The sequence below is a fragment of the Cariama cristata genome, unplaced genomic scaffold, assembly GCF_000690535.1.
Source record: "Cariama cristata isolate BGI_N322 unplaced genomic scaffold, ASM69053v1 scaffold1329, whole genome shotgun sequence".
NCBI lineage: Eukaryota > Metazoa > Chordata > Aves > Cariamiformes > Cariamidae > Cariama > Cariama cristata.
Window position 1 is genome coordinate 1 of NW_009637181.1, and position 21262 is coordinate 21262.

The following is a 21262-nucleotide window of genomic DNA, read 5'->3' on the forward strand; positions in this document are numbered from 1 at the left end:
TTTGCTGAGGGTGCACATGATTCCATTGTTTATGACCTTGATGAAGATATTAAACAGCACCGGTTCCAGCACAGACCCCTGAGGGAAGCTCATGTTGAGCTTCTCGTCAGCGAATATGATGATTACTATAAGAATAAAGAGGTTAGATGTAAGACGGAGCTGGACCTATTAAAATTTAGGTTGCAGTTTCATGGGACATAGACAAAAGCATAAGGTCCTGTTTGAGCTCATGTAACTCACTAATGCGGAATAAAACTATTGCAGGAGTACAGCAAGGAGGTGTGGTGGAGAATCAGGAGAAGCAAAGGAGGAGACAGGATGAATGACTTTTTCCTTTAGGTAGTAACAAACTGGTAGATCTGATCAGCCGCCCTTAAAACCAAAAACCACAGCTTTGGTTTACAAGAATTTACTAGGTCAAAAGAAAATGGAAGTGATTCCACGCTAATGATATATGCAGAGGAACAGTCCAGAGTGAGACAAGAAATGAGCCTTGCAGGGAGGGGTAATCCTTGTGCGGGCCCTCAGGTTGTGCAGAGAGTGCATTAGAAAGCAACGTGGGTGTGAACAGCTGAACTGCTCCCTAAGTCACTGTTTCTCAATACAATCTGTTACTGACGAAAAACAAACAAAAAATCCACCCCAAAAACCATCCCACCCCATCATACTTTGAGAAATAAAGACATTTCTCATGCTATTTCCATTCACACAATACACAGATCAGAAACAAAGTTCACAATACAGGGCATTGCATTTTTACATGATATCTGGATCCCTACAGGAAAGCGAGTATGATAATATTGGGTCTCCCTCTTTCTTCCCTCTCCGTGCTTTCCCAATAAAATTGCTTCAGTTTCTGAGCCTCAGAATTTTTCCTTCCAATTGTTGTCTCTGCCAGCTTGAACTTGACAGTTGAGATGGGTAACAGAAAGGTCACATTTTTAACATGATCTGTTGAATTCCTGCTTTCCCAATGTGTTTATTTGCTCTCAAGCACGATTTTCTGTACCTCATCGTCCACACTTTGTTTCTAAGAAGCCTGTGCTAACAGAGCTTTTAGATTTTTCTGGCCTTTTTGCAGAACTGCAGGGATGATCTCAGCCTCCCATACATGCTTTAATATTGCACAGCTCGCACTAGACAGAGGTGAGAGCCGTTCAGGACCACATAGTGCCTCCTCTTGAGATCGACCTGAACTACAGAACAACCGAAGCACATTCTCAAGTCCCTAGGAAGAGCCCAGCTCATCACAAAGCCTCTGGAAGGAGAGGTCCGATGTCTCGTTATCTGTCCAGCTGGGACACACGTGGGGAAAGGAGCTACAGCCTGGACCCAAGACCCAGACCCGGCTTTTCCTCGGTACAGCGTGGACAGGCCAGCGACCCGGCAGGGCACAAGCCCAGGCTCTGGCACACGGTCACCTATCCGGTATTGCCCCTTGGTCCCCGGCGTGAGCGCGGCCAGGCCAGGCAGCGCTCCTCCAAGCAAGGCCTGGGCACAGCCTGAGGGTCGGCGGAGGCCGGCGATTACCCTGCCTTGGCGGGCAGGCAGCTGGGCCCTTGCCAAAGCGTGCCAGTTGGCGAGGGGGACAAAGAATGGTCCCTGCCCTTTACTGGGCAGCAATTTATCTGCACAGACATAGCCACTGACCCCGAAATAGAAATAGTTGTATCTAGCAATGGGGAATGGAAACTGTCCCGGTCATTGGTTTTGATGTATTTATGGCTGCTTTTAACGTAAATCTAAGTTTTCAGTGCTAACAGTCCAAGCTTGCAGAGGATTCCCTCTCCTTCCGCCACCGTACTTTTGGCAAAAGTCAGAAACAAATACATCCACAACTCCTGCCTCTTTGCCTCCAGTATCCTAAAGGGATGAGAGGGTTTGGGAGTTGGAAGGAAATCTGTAGCACTCGCTATTCACACTTCAGATTGCAGTCGTAGCTGTGCGTATCTGAGCAGCCAACCAGACGCTAATGGAGCTGCTCCTGGGTCAGTAAGATCAGAGAAAGGACTCCGCTGTTTAATTTTTGGATATTTATTGGCTATAAATCAAAGGGCCAACGCATATTGAGATATCAGGGAAAATGTCTTTTTTTGCCTGTGTTAACAGCAATGTTCTAAGATAAAGCTGTTATTTTAAAACATGACCTATTTTCACTTTGCTCTCGTCTTTTTAACTGTACTGAAAAGAAGGATGTTTATACAATTTTGCAAAGAAACGTGAACTGTTCTACTCCATTTACATTTCTTTGTTCCAAAATGTATTCCTCTTGTTGAGATTCCAGCAGACAAGGAAAGCAGACACAGCGGTTACTTTCCAACGTGAAACTTAAAACCACAATCTCCCGCTCAGAAAACACAGAATGAGTCACAGGAAGGGGCCACTTGCTTGCAAAACTCATTAAAAGCAAGGCAAGGCAAAATGGATTTCCTGTATCAATAAATAGATTGCTGGCAGCAGGCAGAACACCTGACAGTGCTAGAGGCTAAAAACCAGTCCAAGGGTAACCATTAGAAAAGCCAGATCAATTCTTCAGCTCAGAAACTGTATCTCCCCAGTACACTGTTTTCTTGGCATTAGTTGGCTTAATCCAGCAAAGTGCTTAAGAACAGGCATAAATCTGAGTGCAGGGAGGGGTGACTTAAGCATATGCTTAAATAGGCTGATAAATTATGCCCTTATTTATTTTCCAAAGCAAGCCCTTTTAAAAGGATGCACGCATGGTACTACAAAGGTGGATAGACTGCAAGCGAAAGCTTTGTTTCCCAAGTTCATGAAAAAGATGAAGAAGCCCTAGTCCCTACCTAAGCTTAAAATTTACCTGCAATTGCAACTTTGTTTTGCTGTTAGCAGTATCCCTTGGACACTTAAGCATAGATTTCCTTTTGGTTAACGTTATTCTCTCCTGTTTGGCAAATGAAGCCAACCTGGCCTTCTCACCTCTTCTGTGCAATGCAGACACATGGGAGGGCAGGCAAGACTGCTGAAGAGGCAACAGGCAGAGCTCAGCGCCTGACCTGGTACCATTTAGGTTCAGCACAGGAGTGGAAACAAGAAGCTGCTTTTTGGCCACTTGCTCTGTTTTTGTTCCCTTTCTCTAGTTCCTCCTAGAAGAAAACTCATTTCTCGTTTTGCCTTTATTTTTCTTCCTCACATCCCAATGGCTGGAAAGGTCTTGATGAGGATCTCTTCCCCAAAGCATCCAGCAGCTGTAATTCCTCTGCACCGCTGCTGGGTTTTCTTCAGAGCCAGTCTCTCATTTACAGCTAGCCCTTTCCTTGCATACCTCCAACATGCTACAGAACAAAATGAGGGGCTGGATTTTACTGCAAGCAAAAGAGATCGGACTACCTGAGGTTGTGGCGCTGTGAGTATACTCCCTTCACCCACCACCATGCTTTGCTGGACTTTTACGAAAAGGGGAATCAAAAAAACCCAAATAAACACAAACCAAACCAACCAACCCACCCTCCAAAAAAACCCACGTCAAGAACAATCTCCAGGCTTCACGTTTTTATGCATTCACATAGGAGTTGAAAGTTGTATTAGTTGTATTTTTAGGCACTAGCTCTTGGCACCAATGGTTTTCTGCCTCTTGCAATGAACTGTCCTGAGGTGCTTGACAGCATCTGCAACGCATATTGAATTAAGACTATTTATTTATAAGGAAAAAATTAATGTAATATTCTGGGAATATTCACTGCCTTCCCCACAGCATCAAAAAAACCCCAACTTCATGGTCTTTGCTCCTCAGGAGGCTTGCTCCCTCAGAGTTTTCTACCTCTAGTGTTAATGGGATATTCCAGGAGCAATGAATATGTCCTTGTAAAGTTTGGTTTGCTGATGCAAAAGCACCATTTCTCTGACTTTTAATTAAAAAGGCACCTTCATTTCAAAGCCTGTCTCCAGAGCTCCAGTGTAAATGTTTATACAAGCCAGAGACATACAGAAAATAGAGAAGACTGAAGAAGTAGTGACTGCAGGCTGCCCAAATACGGACGCTCTTGTATTTTTAACACTGAACTTGAGCTGCCGCAGAGCCTTATCAACCCCAAACATCTTTGTTTTCATACCAGCTCACACAAGGCTGGCAGCATCACTACGCTGCAGTCGGTTTGCTGAGCAAACCCGGCAGAGTGAGTGAAAGGCAGCGCCGTGTTCTCACGGCCAGGAGGAAAGGGTGTTTGCTTCTCACCAGCACAATGGCCAATGTCAAAGAAGAGGAGAAATAAAAAAAGAAAGAGAGAAAAGAAGACAAGGCTATCTGGTCTTACTGCCATGAATGACAACACTCCCATTCAGAACAGATGGCTAGTTTTTCCTTACGTCACACTAGGAATTAGACAAAAGGAAGGTTCAAAAAAATTCTGGGGTGGGGCAGGATTCCCAACTGGTCCAATTTGCTCCAGTTCCTGTCTGGTTGCTCTTGGCTCCGAGGTGCTGTTCCCACACCCCAAAACAGCCAGAGCCCAGATCCTGGCCTCATCTCCCTCAATAAACTCTTTCCATTTGAGAAGGCACAGGTTCAAACGCTGCAGCTGAATAGCAAAAATTTCGCAAGTACTGGAAGTTACACCGGATAGCCCCAGCAAAAGACAGGCAATTGAGACTGGAGCTACAAAAGCCACACTTTACAGAGTTTCACCAGTTCTGCAAAAGCACTCTGTCATTATCAAAGCATACAGAAAAACAGAAAAGTCAGAAAAAAAATTCTATTTGCCTTTATTACAATATATACTTCTACCCTTGTTGCATTCAGCAGATCAAAATGAGGTGTTAAAATGATTTTCATCATTGCAGTAGCACATACATATACAGAGTAAATACTGTATATAAATAAGCTTTGGAATAATAATCCATATCTACAAATAAAAAAATATCCAATACCCTCTTTCTGCTCCCTTCCCAAATAACAGCAGTAACATTTTATCTTCAACATAACCAATGCTACAAGTATGGTATTCTTTTCCTCACGTGACACAGCTGGAGAGGTATGGTCATCAGCTTCAAGAAAATAAACATTAGTCACTCCTCACTGCTGCATATTCTAGTTTGTGTGTATTGTATAAATAGAATATACTGTGATTTAATGCGTCTGTATATTTATGTTAGCCAAATATTCATTCTGTAACAGAAACCAGCATTACACTACAAGCAAGGTTGAATTTGTTTCTTTCACAGAAAGAGTAGGAATTTGTTAAACCATCCTTTTTTCTTATACATTAATTAACAAAGCAGTTTAAATATTATGCATAAAATTGCTCAGCTACCAAATTAAAATCTTATACTCTCTGAAAAAAGTACGGTGATGTTTCTAGCAGGTCAAAACTTTGATTTTCATAACTGTCTTTTCTGTGAGCAAATTTGATAAACATCAGTTATAGAAACACACATTCGCTTCACTGTTCAGCTATATTTCAACTTTCAGATACAAAGGGGTATACAGCATGTCAGAAGGAAGGCATTTAACTTCACAGAACCACAGAAATGTTGGTCAGAAGGGACCCCTGGAGGTCATCCAGTCCAACTTCACGCTTGAAGCAGATGATTACCAACAGTAGATCAAGTCAGCCATAACTCTGTTTAACCAAGTCTTGAAAAACACCAGGATGCAGATTCCGCAGCATCTCAGGTTACCTGTACCAGTGCTGCACTACGCCTACAAATCTGACGGAATAAAATGACCACTCATTCACGCTATCATTTGGTTTGAAATACTACTGGCAACAAACAACCCTGGATTAGCTATTTATTAAGTTATAAATAAATACAACACAGGCTTTAATTGTGGAGAACTTTCAGGGATCTTCTTTCCTGGTGGAAGCTACCGCTTGTGGTAAATAGATCTTAACTACTGTTCAGGATAAAACCCACAAAACTGACAGCCTCTTACTGAAGAGAAGGGTTGATTTCGTTTTATTTTGCATAATAAATGTATTGAAATAGGTCTTTACCAAAACTGAATTAAAATAGGATGCAGTTAGTGTATTAATCCATTTATTCAATCATTAATTACAAGTATTAATAGATACTTAAAGGAAAGTGTGGCTATATTTAGAGATGCAACCATTTCAGTTTGGCAATCTGCAACCCCCACTGATTGTCTTTCAGAAAATTCCTACCACATTTCTTCCATCTTTAAGTAAAAAGATATTTGCATTTTCTTTAAACTTTCAAGAGAGCATAATCAGTTTGGGTTGTTAAACATACATTTCTTCCTCTTTGTGTTTGTCTAATCCTGGTATCTCCAAAGTGGGCACTGAAACATGCATGAAACAGCAAGGTTCATGTGAAAAGGAAGACTTAGGGAGGACTCATCACAGCACATTGCAGCTGTATAAAGGATTGCACTTATATTTGTTACTATTGAAGGCACAGAGACATCATAAATTGGCCCCCTGACATCCCAGATAAGCAGCACTAGAGCTGCAAGTCTGCAGCACTAAAAGTTAGAAAACCCCTACTATAGAATTACCAACCTACCTACATTGCTATCACTCTTGACATGCAAAACCAGAATTTGTTGAAAGAGAACAAATGTGATACAGAGCAGCTGTTCCCAAACTTTTGGGTGCTAACTGACCACAATCACGTCTTAAAATTTCTCCTGGACAACTCTGCCTTCCTATTATTAAACTCTTAACTGAAAACACTACAAAGCAGCTGGAAAACATGTACCGTAGCCTCACGGATCACAAGCTGGCAGACACCATAGCTCATGAACCACTGTTATAGCCATACTGAAATACAATATACATGGAATCTCATTATGCCATTTTCAGTGTTTCAGAGAAAAATGAGACTTTTAAATATATTTTAAAAGGAAAAAAAAAGTTTCCTTCCTAGCTACAAGCACATTTGAGAATCATTTGGCATATGGTCTCTTGATGTCTACATTTTAAGTAAAGTACTGCATTGCATAAAGGCAGACCATTTGGAAAATATTATCAACTGATCTGCAGTATTGCTTTTAGCAAACACAGTTAAGTCTTAAGGCTGTCAAAAGCAGGTAGCAAAAACATTATCTACAGCTTGTGTCTGGACAAATAAAGAAAAAAAAAGATGAAAGAGGAGATGTCATTATCTTGGAGGAGAGTAAATTGCACTAAAAGTATCCATTCCTTACGATACAAAAACAACAACAACAAAAATCCATACAGTAAAAACCTGAGATGCATCATTCACAAGCATCAAAGTTCACATTTTAGCCAAAGTAATGTTTCAAATAAAAGTATTTCATTTTGACAAAATCCTCAGTATACTTGGCTCAGTAACGATCTGGAAAATCAGAACATTCTGTCACTAAGATGTCTTTACTGAAAATCACTGACTTCAGTAAGATGGGCACTATGCACAGTAGCCTGTATCTTCCACTTGCACACCTACCTTAATCCAAACAGCTATTCTTGAAGCATAGTACTTCTCAAATTGAGAAAGACTGCAGGAATCTAGTCATCTTATTTCATTTGCTTTCTACTTAGATTACAAATCATTTATTTCCTCAGAAAAGTGTCACCATGTCAAAACAACAGGTTGGAATAAATCAACACAGCCCAACTGGCTTTGATAGCTACCCTGATTTATAACAGCTGAGGATCTAGACCAGTTATCAACTCTTAAACAAACAGTTGTTGGTCAAGCAAGGGGAAAGAGGAAGAATCATTTGCTCCTTCAGAGAAAGGAATTTTGACATATGGATTGCAATTCCTGTCTGCGTCACCAGACAATGTCAGGAATGGTGAGCGCCTTCAGCTCCCTTACTTGCAGGGGGTTCTGGTGAGATGAAAGATGACTTGATGCAGGAAAGATACAGAGCCACTTCACGACCTTATGGCATATTTAACTGCAACTCTAACATCACTTCACTTTTATTTGACCTCAAATAATGAAACTGTATGGCACAATTTGAGGAGCTGGGTGAAGAGCTAGAAACGCAAATCCTGTTCCTTCTTGTCATCTGGAAACCTGACCAAGTATGAGAAAGCATTTCTAAATTTGCACACAGCAAAAGAATACAATGCTCACAACATCACAGTTTCCAGCCGAACTGTCAACATCAAAAGCCGAGTGGTATCCTCTCAATACAAGCTAACTCATTCCTTGAGCTGAGGCCAACAGTTTGGAGATGCAGTTAAGATGAGGCTGGATGTACATCCTGAGTTTCAAAAGGCAGCAGTGGTTCTCTCCAGTAGGTGAACTGACTGTAGGTATCAGAACAAGGAAAGTCTGAAGAATGGCTTCTTTTCAACAAAGGGAAAATATGATCTACCACCTCACATAGTCTGACATAGCTGGAAAATAAACAAATAAAAAGAATGATGAACCATTTCAGATCTTCTTTCTTTGAATTTTTTTACGTCCCCAACCACTAAGGTATGGCTACTCTTATATGGACAAGTCACTCTCCTCAAATGAATAAAACTAAACTCGATTTTGGTGCATAGCTTCCAGAAAGGATTTACACTTCAGATGAGAAATCTATTCATTCTAAGAAGTGATACCTAGCTAGTAAGAAACAGATGCCATTTTCTGCCCAGATCACCCACTAAAACATTCAAGCCCCATATTCTGCTTCTCCATCTCTGTCCATCTGGGCTCGAGCAATTCCCTGCTCAATCGATTATTTGTATTTCACACATATATGGCTCCTTTTCAATTAAAGACACTCTTAACATTACTAAAGGCCTTTTCCATTCAGTGTTAGGTGCTACAGTACCTAAGTATCTTGCTGGAAGCTCTCAGCCCTATCTTCATATTTTGTTTTCTGGCTCTTCTAGAGCTCCAGGAAAGGAAATTTGTAAAGGCTATGAAAAGGCAGATGGCTTCAGGAAACTAGCTGGTCTCATTTTTATGCAGACTAAATCGTACACTGATAATAATTCCTTTATGTGATTAAAGTAGATGGAATACATTAAACTACATATTAAACAATTTCTTTCTGTCATTTTTTTTGGTCACTTTAACTGAAGGAAAGTGAAAAGTGTATTTTATTCTAAATTTTTAATATTTTGTTTGAAATATTCTAAGGAATCTTTCATTAGTAAAATGAAATGCATCTTTGGGCAACTTGAGTCATAAATTAGAACAGCAAATTAATTAAGTCTGTAAGGTGTTAGGAATAAGAGATTACTTACGATGAGATGTTTGTCTTTGCATGCTCTTGTATAAGTTCTCCTTTGGGGTTAACTGTAAATATCCTGTTTAAAGAAACCCCCACCTGTTTGTATGAATAAACATCCTAAACAAAAGGAAAAAAAAAAAAAAAGAAAAAAAAATCATTAATCTGCCTTTGCACAATAGTGTTTATTCTTGCTGGAATATATTACACAGAAGAACATATTTGCACAGTTATTGTGTATCCAAAATTCTCCATTATGTTACCAACAAGGTTGGTCTAACAAAATGCTCAAGAAACAGACAATTTCCAGCTAGGTAAGTAGTTTGTCACTTCAGTTTAAACTATTGATCAAAATAATGTTATTTTTTTCAGTAACTTCCCATGACACAAAAATAACATTCAATAAAAAGCTAATGATATCTGGTGTAAAAGCATTTGCACTTTCATTTTCCTTTCAGAGACTATTTCATTTCCTGAGTGCATCGTACCAAGTATCTTGCAACAGTGTACAGAGGTTAAAACATAACTGACACGTAAAATAGTGATTAGTTTGTAAGGACGAGGTCACAAAAAGAAGTCGTAACAACTGCACTTGCATTAAAACCCTGGAAACATCTCTTAGCTCCTGAATTCAGATCTGTGCCATACCCATGTATTGACTCCATGTCGGAGCAAGGGGGAAAGAAGGGAAAGCAAGGAATATATGCCAAATATACGCCAAAATAGCAGCAATTCTAGGAAGTACAATTAGAAGTAAGAATTAAGAATGCCTTCTAAGAAATTCAAATTGTTAAGGAAAGCAACGAATAAGTTTTTATCTGTTCTGAAGAAAAGCTTGACAAAAGCAAAGATAAAAATAACTCCCAGAAGATCAGAGCAAAAACAAGCTTCCATTTTACTAATATAAATCATGGCTATAAAAGCTGAGGTGGTGAAAGACTGGAATGTTAATGGAGATATAAAGATTATTTTTATCTCTATATTGTAAAGACTGTTCAAAAAAAATTAAGTGACTGAACAAAAGTGAACAGCAGTCACTTCAAGAATTCAGCATCCTGGCAGTCCATGCGCTATCTACACCTGTAACATTCATGAGTACTGAAATGCCACTGAGTTTGTTCCGGGAAAAAAACAAAACAAAAACCCAAAACAAAACAAGAAGTGCAGAAAACTGAAAAAGTGATGATCCTGATCTTCACAAAGCCAGTGGCACATCTCACACCTGAAGACTGCACTCCAACAGTGATCAGAGGAGTGAGTTACCAGTAATGCCTTTAGAAACACTAACTTACTGCTTTCCTTGACATTTTATTGAAGTATGCATGAAAATAACGATTTTATTTTATTTCCCTGAGGTTCAAAAAAATGGAACTAGAGATAGACATCATCCATAATACAAACCCACAAAACCGTTTTAAAAGTTATTTCAGAACCATATGTTTAACAGTACCTTGATAATTGAAATTAAGTTGTGTATGATATAACAACTTAATATAGCAATTGGACAGTGAGGACCTCCTCTCTTCTCTCACATAATGCTTTTAAAAATGTAATTTGCTAAAAGATGAAGCTGAAAAAGTTGCTGCTCATAAATGTCAGCAACGCTAACAAAAATACGAGACAAATGTAGAAACAAAGTCACACCAGAAAGTCATGCTGAATCCCCTCAAATGTAGCTACAACATCCATGGTTCCAGTGCCCAAGTATCTTGCCAGGCACCTCTGTCCAACACCGAGGCATCTAAACCGGCCAGTCTCTGAATGTTTCTGTTCACACTGGTAATGGCCACATTTATAACGATAATTTCCCCAAGCTATCAATGTTTCTGCTCGTGAACATATCTCAGCTCCTAGAGCGCTGAGCAGCTAGGGCTGGAATCCATGGTCCTTGGGCACTTCAGTGAGAAGCCCTTAGCTCTCAATGAGTCAGTGGAGAACGATGCTCGCGGAGCACCTGAATTTTACTTACTTTCTCTCTCCAGAGGTGTCCCATTTCTTTCCACCAACTAAAGAAAGAGGTAACCAACCAGCGCGTTCTCTGGCTAATTGTACTAGGAAATATGAAGGGTCAAGGACCATTCTCTTATCGAATGACATGGCCAGGACGCAGGCATACAATTAAGTGAGTTTAGCTTCCCCAACAGGGTGGATACACCCAAGCCGCATGCCAACACTCCTTAGCCATAAACACCACACAGGTGTTACCAGGTTTTTTGTTACACGTTACTATACCACACATCAGTTTCTACAGGAAATATTACCTGACAATACAGAGCTGGAGGAAGTATCAAATGCTCTGTGGGGCTCCTGGGCACAAGTAAGGGGCCCATCTGCCTCATTTAGTTAGCATCTAAACTTAGGTGCCCAGTGAAACTGTAAACGTCTAAAAAAGTATGTTTTCTACATATCTCCTCCTGAAAGCTAGATGCTTTCAAAGATTATGAGTGAAACAAAGCCTCTGTCCTTCCTTAGGCACCTATAATGATATTTACACTAGTAAAGTAAACAGTGAGTGCCCATTCTCAGACCTGGAAGTCTCTTGACATTGTGTCAGTATTATTAAACTCTCTACACCTCTCCCCTCAAAAAAACTCAAACTCCACAACAAAAAACAACCCCCCCACACACACACCTCCCAATGTGGCTATATCAAATGCCCATTGGGAAGAGTCCATGCCTCAAACTAACACAGCAATCATATCCAGAAATTGCCTGGAAGACTGCTAGCTGCCTGTGTCAAAAGAGTCTCTTGGATCATGCTAACAATTTAAAAGAAGAGATAATCACATGCCAGGCTCCGTGCCTCTGCCCTAGCCCCTGAGACTGTTTCTTTTTCTGGATGCATAAAAGTATTCTTTGGGAGGACGGGAGTAAGAAAAGCATACAGCCCAATTATATAGCCTCCAAAACGAGTGACAGAGATCTGTCTTCCCCTCTCCATATCAAACATATCATTTTCCATGCAAAGTAGAACTTTTTGATTTCAGTGGGACATCCAAGTTCTTTTGAGTGTACTCGGAGTTGGAAGTGTAAGTCCCACCAATATTCATCTGAAAGATTTTCTGTCTGTCCACAGGTATCTCACTGACGCTGTATCCCTAAGTGAGATTAGTGTTTTCACACAAGCTTAACTTCCAACTCATGCAGATATAATGTAGTTATTTTGCTGCTCTTCCATCTCTGTTTGCATCCTACATTGGGAGATCTTTGCAGAAGAACCTTTATATTTTCCTTTGTACAGGGCCTAATAAAATATTCTTAACTCCCATTTAAAGCTTCTAGGTTCTAATGCAACAGAACCATGAAATAACAGCAAGCTTTCTGTTCTCTGCAACAGAAATAAATTCAGCTATTACTTACAGCAGGTCTGTTTCCAAAAGCAGCATAAAAGGGTTCTGTGTTAGGATAAAACAAATTTTTGATGTCTGTCAAACATTGAACTTTGAATTTTTCTGGCTTCTTTTCTATCACCTCCCTGAAATGATAAAAAAGGGAGGCTGAATAAGTACACATGAAATACAGCACAAACCATTACATTTTATTTATTCAACACTTTCACCTAGCTGGATACTCCTACAGAGCCCCCACCCTTCTCCAATAAATCTTCATTTGGAAATCACAGTGCCCATGAAGACAAAAATAGCATTCCCAAGCTTACATAATAGGCACAGTATATAAATCCTCTGAAACAAGGGAACTTCTATTGAAATCTATGTTGCAAAGATGGCTACTGAGCAAGGATGGTTGATTACAGGGCGTAGCTGCTAAATAACGCCTTATGAGACAAACTGTCATCAAGTAAACTGCTTTCTGAGAACTGCAGAATGATTCCCAGACTATATTAGCCTTCACTGTGTATCGCTTTTTTATTATTATTTTTAAAAGGATTGCAATTACCATATGTGCTAAAAGCACCTCAACCTGTTAAGATACTTCTACGATCAGGGTCCTCCATCACTGCTAATTAGCAAAAGTTAAGGAATAAAGGAATCTTCTATTTATCTTCAGTTGCTCCTTACAGAATACAGAATTCATTAATGAACAGAGGAGTTATCTCATCTCTGGGCAAAAGCCCTTTCACAACAGCTTCTCTTGGCAAAGAGACTGAACAGGTGGCAGAGTCTGGAGTTCCCATAACACAGGAAGATGCCAGCATGACACAAAAGCATTTAAGAAGCTCAGAATCCCATACCCTAGCACCAACACATATGTCAAGGGAGATGTGAAGACTACAGAGGCTTCATAGGAGTAAAACAGCCCTTTGGAACAGCAGCTCCATGTATAAATCAAAGTTTGAGAATGTGCAAAAGAGGAATAAAACCACCTTTCCTCAGTCTCGCATACACCTGATCTCAGAGCCCTCAAAACCACAATAATTAAATCTATGGATAACAATGCAGTCATTTATTGCCCACACATCACAGCAGTCATAATAGTGTACACTGAAAGATGGTCCAAACAAGATGCCAAAAAGAGTATCACTTTAAATGTATTTCTAGATATGAGGAGTATAAGATAAAAGTAACTACTCTTTCGCTGCATTTATTATTTAATCAGTCTAAGAAGTGCACTGTAATACCTCCACGGTCTCTTATATTTAGAACACGACTGGTAAGACGGTTTGTAGCATGTCACTCAATCAGGAGAGGATCTGAACAACCTTCCATTAAAAATTCTAATGAAATATATCCTGTCGCAGCAGCTTTTAACAGCTTAAAATATTTTCAGTAATCACTTGACGTGCTTCACTGAATTAGGAAGAAGGTACGATATTCATAACCTGTGCTAGTGTTATTCCCTTATTACAGTTCAACACCTAGAAAGAACAACATTGTCCACACAGAATACCACAGTGCAGTCGGGAGTATAAAGAGCTCATTTCATTTTCACAAGAATTTCTTCAAAATTCACCAAGTAATATTCTTCCACAGAAAAAAATATTTATGCCAATTGGAACACCTTACAAGTCAAGACAAGAGTGATTGTTACTAAAATGTTCACATTTTTCCCATAGCTAAATACTAACACACCGTGTTAAACACATGAAGTCAACAGGCAGTACCTATTGGTAAACAGTGAACACAGATGTATATTGAGGCAAGTCTAAGAGATAAACTAAGCACCGTGACTAACTATTGAATTTTGGTCTTTCTCTAACAATTTCTTCTTAATTAAATTTTGCACCAATAGGTAAGAAAAAAACATTATGAATGATTTCAAGCACTCCCATAAAAAAAGTTGAGAAATCAGTCTCCATCAACCTCTGAGTTTCTTCCTGCATAAAAGTGAAATTGCATTACCTATGAAAAGCTGAGAATAAGCTGCTTGGACTCAGCAACACTGGCCCCTGAGGCAGCACAGTGCCGCGTTCATTGACCCAGTGCAAGTATCCTCTGGTCATGCCTGCCATTCCAATAGCACGTGCTGAGCAATACAAAAATTTATATCCATTTCTGTGAACAGATAAAAGAAGAAATTACTGTACAAATAAAGCAGGTGTTATGACATTAATAATTCTGTGGGTTTATTTTTACATGAATCAAATCATGACTGTTAAACAGACTTATGTTTAACCTAGACTTATTTAAAAGGAATAAAAACATTTATGCCAGAAACTTGGATAATTAAAATTCATCTAGCTCCACTGCAGTTAGTGATTTACACCTAAAGAGGGCTCATTTATCTCTGGTCTTCTCATGACTTAGGACTTCTTATGGTTTTCTATCTGCCCCTGCATAGTGGAACCATACTCCTTAGAACTGACTGAAATGACATCTGCTAAGAGGAAAACACTTGGCATAAAGCAGACAGTGGTGCATTAGCCTTTGCTGAATTAATAGTGTCATATTCCTGCCTCTTGGGCCTCTGCAAAAAAAGACTAGTCTATGTGCAGCAGTAATGTATTCCTTCAAGTCGGAGCAAATTCGAACTTCAAAACGCAGTATGAGAAGTAATCTTTCACTTGACACTGAAGTAAAAGTTTTGGCAGAAGTCACACATTGCCCTTGGTTCTGTTCAGGATAGAACAGAGTCCAAAGATGTTAGTTTAACTTAATAGCAATTTACGTTGCAAGTCCTATAAAAAAATTATTGTTCATAATATAAATACTGTATTCAGTGCACGCATGGTCATTAAATCTATTTTATATGGTGTTCAGCTGTAATATCTAGCCACTACATAATTAACTCAGTAATTTGAAAAACAACATGACTCAAATCTATTTTTTCCCCTATGTTTATGACCACCAAAGCCCTAACAATTGACAATGCTGGCAGGCATAGAAATAACAGCTGCAATTAAAATAATTAATTAACATTTTCACCAAATGTAACGCAGAGGTTATACACAGAACCAAATACTGCTCAGCACGTGAATTCCCAGGCCGACTTGTCTTTTCTGTGACCACATATGTCTATACAGAATAAAAGCACAGACAAGTGTCTCTGGCATAATTTAGATTCCATCATCTATAATTTATAATTCATCATCTGTGTAAAACAAAAAGCAATAAACAAACCTTAGCGTAACGTTAGTACACAGAACAAATCAGATTAACTAAGAGGACAGTTGTGATGTGTAGCAGAGGCTCTTCAAACGTTTATGGTAATTTAAATACAGCTTTTCTTATATAGTCAATGTAATAAAAGAAAACCAATTTTAATTTCTGTGTAAAGGAGAAATATCAACCTCAACAGACAGCAATCAGTAATCCTCCCTGTAAAATTTAAAATCAGATACTTCATCTGATCCCATTCAGACATCAATTAATTTTTCTCCTAATTTCCTTTTTTCTATCAATTGCTAATCACAAAACTCTCCATACTGCATCTTTGATCCTCCAGTGTACACAATGGCTTGACTACATTGCAAAATGTATCCAAGGAACTAACAGTACACCTGTACTCTTGCACTAACCTTGCTCACCTAGAAGCACTCCCACACATCACCTACTGTTGCCCAATATTTCTTCAATAGCTAATGGAAAAAATAGTTTTTTTCAAAACGTCATTAGATCTCAGGTATATTTAGCTACTTTTTGAAGATGCCTGTCTTTCTCCGTGGATTACACAGAGTGTACAAGCCACAAGCAAACATGATGAATCCAAGTCCTTCCACCCACAGTGGCACAGAAGGTATTTATTACTGTGGACCAACAGGCACCAGTGCAGGTCAACTACGGAGCTATAATACAGCAATTCACACTGGTGTTGCCAGGTAAAAGCCTGTTCCCTCAGGCTCTTCATGGCATATGTCTTATTGACTTTCAATGCCTTTAAATTGCACTTTAAGCAATGTTTACTTATCACCTACCCTAAAAATTAACCAATGACATAAAAATATTTTAAGACTGATCCTTCCTAACATTGCAATTTAACAATGGAATAACAACAAATATTTATATACAGAAATAACAAAATAAATTGTATAATCATCAGTAGTAAAGATCATCACCAGTGTCTTTGAAGCTCATAATTATTTACACAACAAATAAACCAACAAGAATATTAGTAGTGAGTATCTGAAATGGGTCTGTTTCTACTCAAGATAAGACATTGTGCTGTGCTTTAAGGGTGAGATTTATCTTGCTTGACTAGAAGCCTAATGTTTAGGTAGCTCAAGTCTAAGCTGCTTCACTAAACGCCCTATCCACTTACTGGAAAGAGAGGGAACTCCGCCAAATGGATTCAACCCATGTGGTTTAGATTCTATCCCTGCATGACACCAGGTAGGTCAAGTTTGGCAAGAAGAACTCCACCTATACAGTGACCATCCAAGGCTACACAGTCCTTAACGCATTTCACCATCTCCTCAACAAGGAGAGGAGGGAAGGTGTATTATCATCTTATGAATTAATACTGCTGCAACTCTCAGTTTGCAAAAAAAAGTTCCACTTGCTGCAACTGCACAACTCATTCAAGTTACTACAGTTTTTGGAACTCACGGTAGCTATCTGCTTGGGATAGTTGGAAGAGAATCACTACTCATTGATAGGGGGCTTTTGCTTTCGACACCACAAAGCAGGTTTTGCTCTGGATATCACAGAGCAGATGTTTACACTGTGTAAGCATCACTGAAGCATCCAGATATTGATGAAGTTGTCATCCTTATAGGTTAACAGAAGCCTAGAGAAATTTTAATTTTTATGTGCAAATTAATAAACAAGCCACAGATGCATGAACAGATTTACTGAATACTTACTGGCTCACTTTATGGTACAACTTTGCAATCCCTTGGTGTGTCCAGTCTTTGCCAAGAGTCGGCAAAATATGACCTAAAGTATCTGACCTGAATAAAGGAAAAACAATATAACTGAACTGAAAAAATCCAATACTTATAATAACAAGTGATTGAGTAACAATACAAACCCCACTAATTTATTTGGCCAGTGGCAAAAGAAAATAAGATTTTCTGTAAGGTACTGATTGTGATCAGAGAAGGACGATTTTATTCTCCTTTCTTTTGAGATAGGCTGACATGCCTATCCTTGGCCATGTTGTGTTAATTATTCTCGTGCCCCAGGACTTGTCTTTATGGATAAGCTCATGACCCATAATGTAACATGGAAGTTACAGCATATATGCTATGAATCAGACCTGTGTAGTGGGCTGACCAGTACTAAGTTTACTTTATGTCACATTCTAGCTTACTTCAAACTAACTTCTCCACATTAAGCCAGCAGTTGGTCACATATAAAGTATTATGAAACAGTTACACTGATTTCAACGTATTTCCCCCTTTACATGAGAGAAAATTATTTACACTATAATAACATCTAGAAATCCAAACACACGAGCACCTCACTTGACTAAGCATTATACAGAAACACAGCAAGAAATCCACACCCCGAATATCTTGCATCTTGGACAGGAAAACACTGGGTAGTGGCTTAGGATGGATTTACAATGGTATTGTAGGGTGAAATGATTCAGTAACTCTCTGGTCAGCTCAACAGCAAGAGAAGAATAGATTCCATTCACTTTATTGAAGCTTAAGAAAACAAAGCAGCAGGGAGTATATTAATTTATGTTGGCACCAAAAAAAAAAAAGTTTGCCCTACAACAGATAAATCACTATGAAGAAAAGAGTTTCAGTTTAAATCAAGTATTTTAATTCACCCCAGATTGCTCTTGGAAATTATTTTTCCTTGTTCTTTTTTCTAATTAGATATAGTTAAGTTTGATTTTGAAAGAAAGTGCTTTTGAAACAAATCTAAGCATTTCATTTTAAAAAGTCAAAAGACAATGCTTATATTTTTATTATGTGTCTCCCTGTTCCACACACAATTATTCTCCCCAATGTTAAATAAATAAAAATCAGCAAGCGAGTGAATAGTTTTGGCCACCCCAAAACTATGGGTTTTACCCAAAGTACTAATCTGAAACTTTCCATCAAATTCTAATTCTGACATTCGTTTTGGAGTCCTGTCTTCTAAATAATAATGTCTCTTACTGGATGCCCCAGTAATGACTTTTAAAACAGCATTCACGTGTTTCTTCTTTTTAATGTAGCCCATGTACTTCATAAGTGTGATGCAGCAAAAAAGTTATGATTTTGCAGAAGGTTCTCCAATACTACTGTAAGTATTATCATGAAACGCCAATAAGTGACAAATAATGGGAACATATTGCATGTGTCTTAATTAAATTAAGAACTCAGCTAATGATTCTTGCATTGTTTGGAAGTCAAATTAAGAAAAAACAAACACCATCACCCCCGCCCCCAAACACCAGAATATGATGATTCCGTGACTCAAAATCCCCTGTTAATTACTTTTTCTTTTAGTCTGAAGGACACCTTGTCCTTGCAGATAAAGCCTCTCCCTGTTCATGAACTCACCGTGTGATTGTTCCATCAATGTCAGAAATAATAACTTTATCATCCCAATTCCATAGGTAAATGGTGCCTTCACAGCGGCAAGTGCCTTGATACTGTGTTGTAACACTAAAGGTCACATCATTGGGGCCATTCTTGAGCTTTAAGCTTTTCTGCAAGACATTATCAGCAAGATAATCAATGAACTGAGCACATGAAACCCACACAGTGCAAACACAAAGCCACAGATGATCATTGCCTTGGTCATGTTGAATCTTACTGCTTTCAGCAGAGCTATTGTCTAAATGATGATAGAGGTTTGCCCTGTGTGGTGTACACTAGGCATTGATTTATAGAGCAGAACAAAATAAACAAAAAAAAATTCTGTTTCACAGTCAGGGATATATAAAATATATATATATATCTCTCCCCAGAAGTTCACATAAACAACAACAAATTATGAAACAGGGACTATCTAGGGGGGTTTTCCATTCCAAGATACAGATACATATGCAGAGAGAAACGTGGGTAACAAGGAGTTCCATGAACTCTGATTAAGCGTGTTTATATGGGGATTTGTGTTCCATGGTACTACATCTCTTTCCTACAATAACCCACCTCTCATACCATATGACTTATTACCCTTCAGTCTCCACCAAATTTCCTTAACCCTCCCACTTCCCTGCCCTTTCCTCCCCCTGTCTCCTGTGTCACTTAGCGACATGCTGGGCAAGAGACCACTGATTTGATTCTATTTGTGGATCTAACTATTCATTTCAACAAAACCTCCAGGAGTTTAATACTTTGTCTTTTTTTCTTGCTAATATTTCACTACAACTTTTCAGTTAGTTAAAAAGTGAAAAGGAGGTGGGAACGCAGAACAACTGATGGGTAACTAATGAGTCTCACCCTCTGTTTCATCAAGAAGCCAACTTAAAATTAGTTGGAGCTTCAACTAATTTCTGCAAGGTTTCTGAATCTGAAAAGTATCAATATATTTGTGTAACCCTTGCCTTCTGTTTGCTATAGAAAATTACCAACACATCCCATCTCTCTCGGGAAAAATTCTACTTTTTTACAAACTATTCTGGCAGTAAGTGATGGGCTGTTTAATGCAGTACACCTTGTGTGGGTTTCCTTCAGAAAATTAATTGGCTGTAGATGAGACGACAAAAAGTATTTCCCTAAAGTAGTCCATTTTTCCAGATCAAATTGGAATGTGCAGAACACAAAACTGTAACAGTTTTGTCACCATTAGTCAAAACACCTCTGTCACAGAGGAAGAGAATTGGCTCCAGAGAAATTAATAGCCTGGCCTCATAGTAAATTCACAAGCAGCTCTTTCAGACGTTTCTAACTGAAAACCGTATTTATGTAAAATGTGACTGTCTGCCTATGAATGAGGGGAAAAGAGAGGAGAGGAGGGAAAAAGAAAAAAGAGAAGAGATGCCCGTGGGTTAACTTATACACATTATACATAAAGGACATGGTTCCAGTACACTTATTCAGGTGACAAATACATACTTTGGAATTTAATTTTAATATTTTTCCAAATGGGATCCCACGTCTCCCAATATCTGAACCCCAGACTACAACACTCTCACTTAACACTGAAAAGAGAAGGGAAAGGATTTTTTTTTAAAAAAAATAACAGAGAGAAAATTAAATGCAAGACTTAAGAGCTAATTAAGCTTTGCAAGCATGAATGACAATATTCTTTATGTTGTATCAGAAATGACATTTCAGGACAAGGATGTGAAATTAACTCACAAGCTGGTCAGAAGTGAGTCGAAGTGTTTTTTTGTAACTGATTCCAGACAATAATGTGAGATTACTTGAGTTGGTTTGTAATGACCCAAGGTTTTGTTTGGCAGCTCTAGGGTCTTCATCGCTTGAAGAAGATTCATCTTTTATTCTGGAACATTGCACACAGAACAAGATGTTATCATGTCAGTAAATGCATCTCAATATTCATTAAAAATGCATTTACAGTGAGTCACCAAATAAGTCATTGATTCTCTGCTTCTAAGTACTGTCTCACAGGAGGTCATTCACATCATGGCTTTAAATGTATCAACAAAGTGCTGAATTTTCATTCACGCATGTTCCCCATCATTCATACCTGGATTTTTTTAGCCATTCACTTATCTATAAGCTAGTTTTCATTACTTAAATGTAACGGATGTAAATTAATGTGCCATATTGACTTCTAGTGGTAAAAAATAATACCTATTAGATACTGTAACTACAAAAAATGCTCAGTTCTCAGAAGAAGGAGGCATTTGTTATGCTGGCTTTCTCTTCCCCCCTCTTCTCTCCTCTCTCCAAAG

General features: G+C 38.7%; 1 protein-coding gene across 1 annotated transcript; it reads right to left on the reverse strand.

Annotated features, from left to right (window-relative positions):
* Window positions 1-8121: 8121 nt before the first annotated feature.
* On the reverse strand, window positions 8122-20847 carry LOC104167802 (phosphatidate phosphatase LPIN1-like; the record flags this gene model as incomplete). The annotated part of the gene is made up of 7 exons (XM_009708174.1): window positions 8122-8291; window positions 9135-9238; window positions 12479-12593; window positions 14419-14571; window positions 17319-17405; window positions 18957-19105; window positions 20703-20847. Coding segments are annotated over 7 exons (913 nt in total), but the record flags the coding sequence as incomplete, so codon positions are not given.
* Between the last annotated feature and the right edge of the window lie 415 nt (window positions 20848-21262).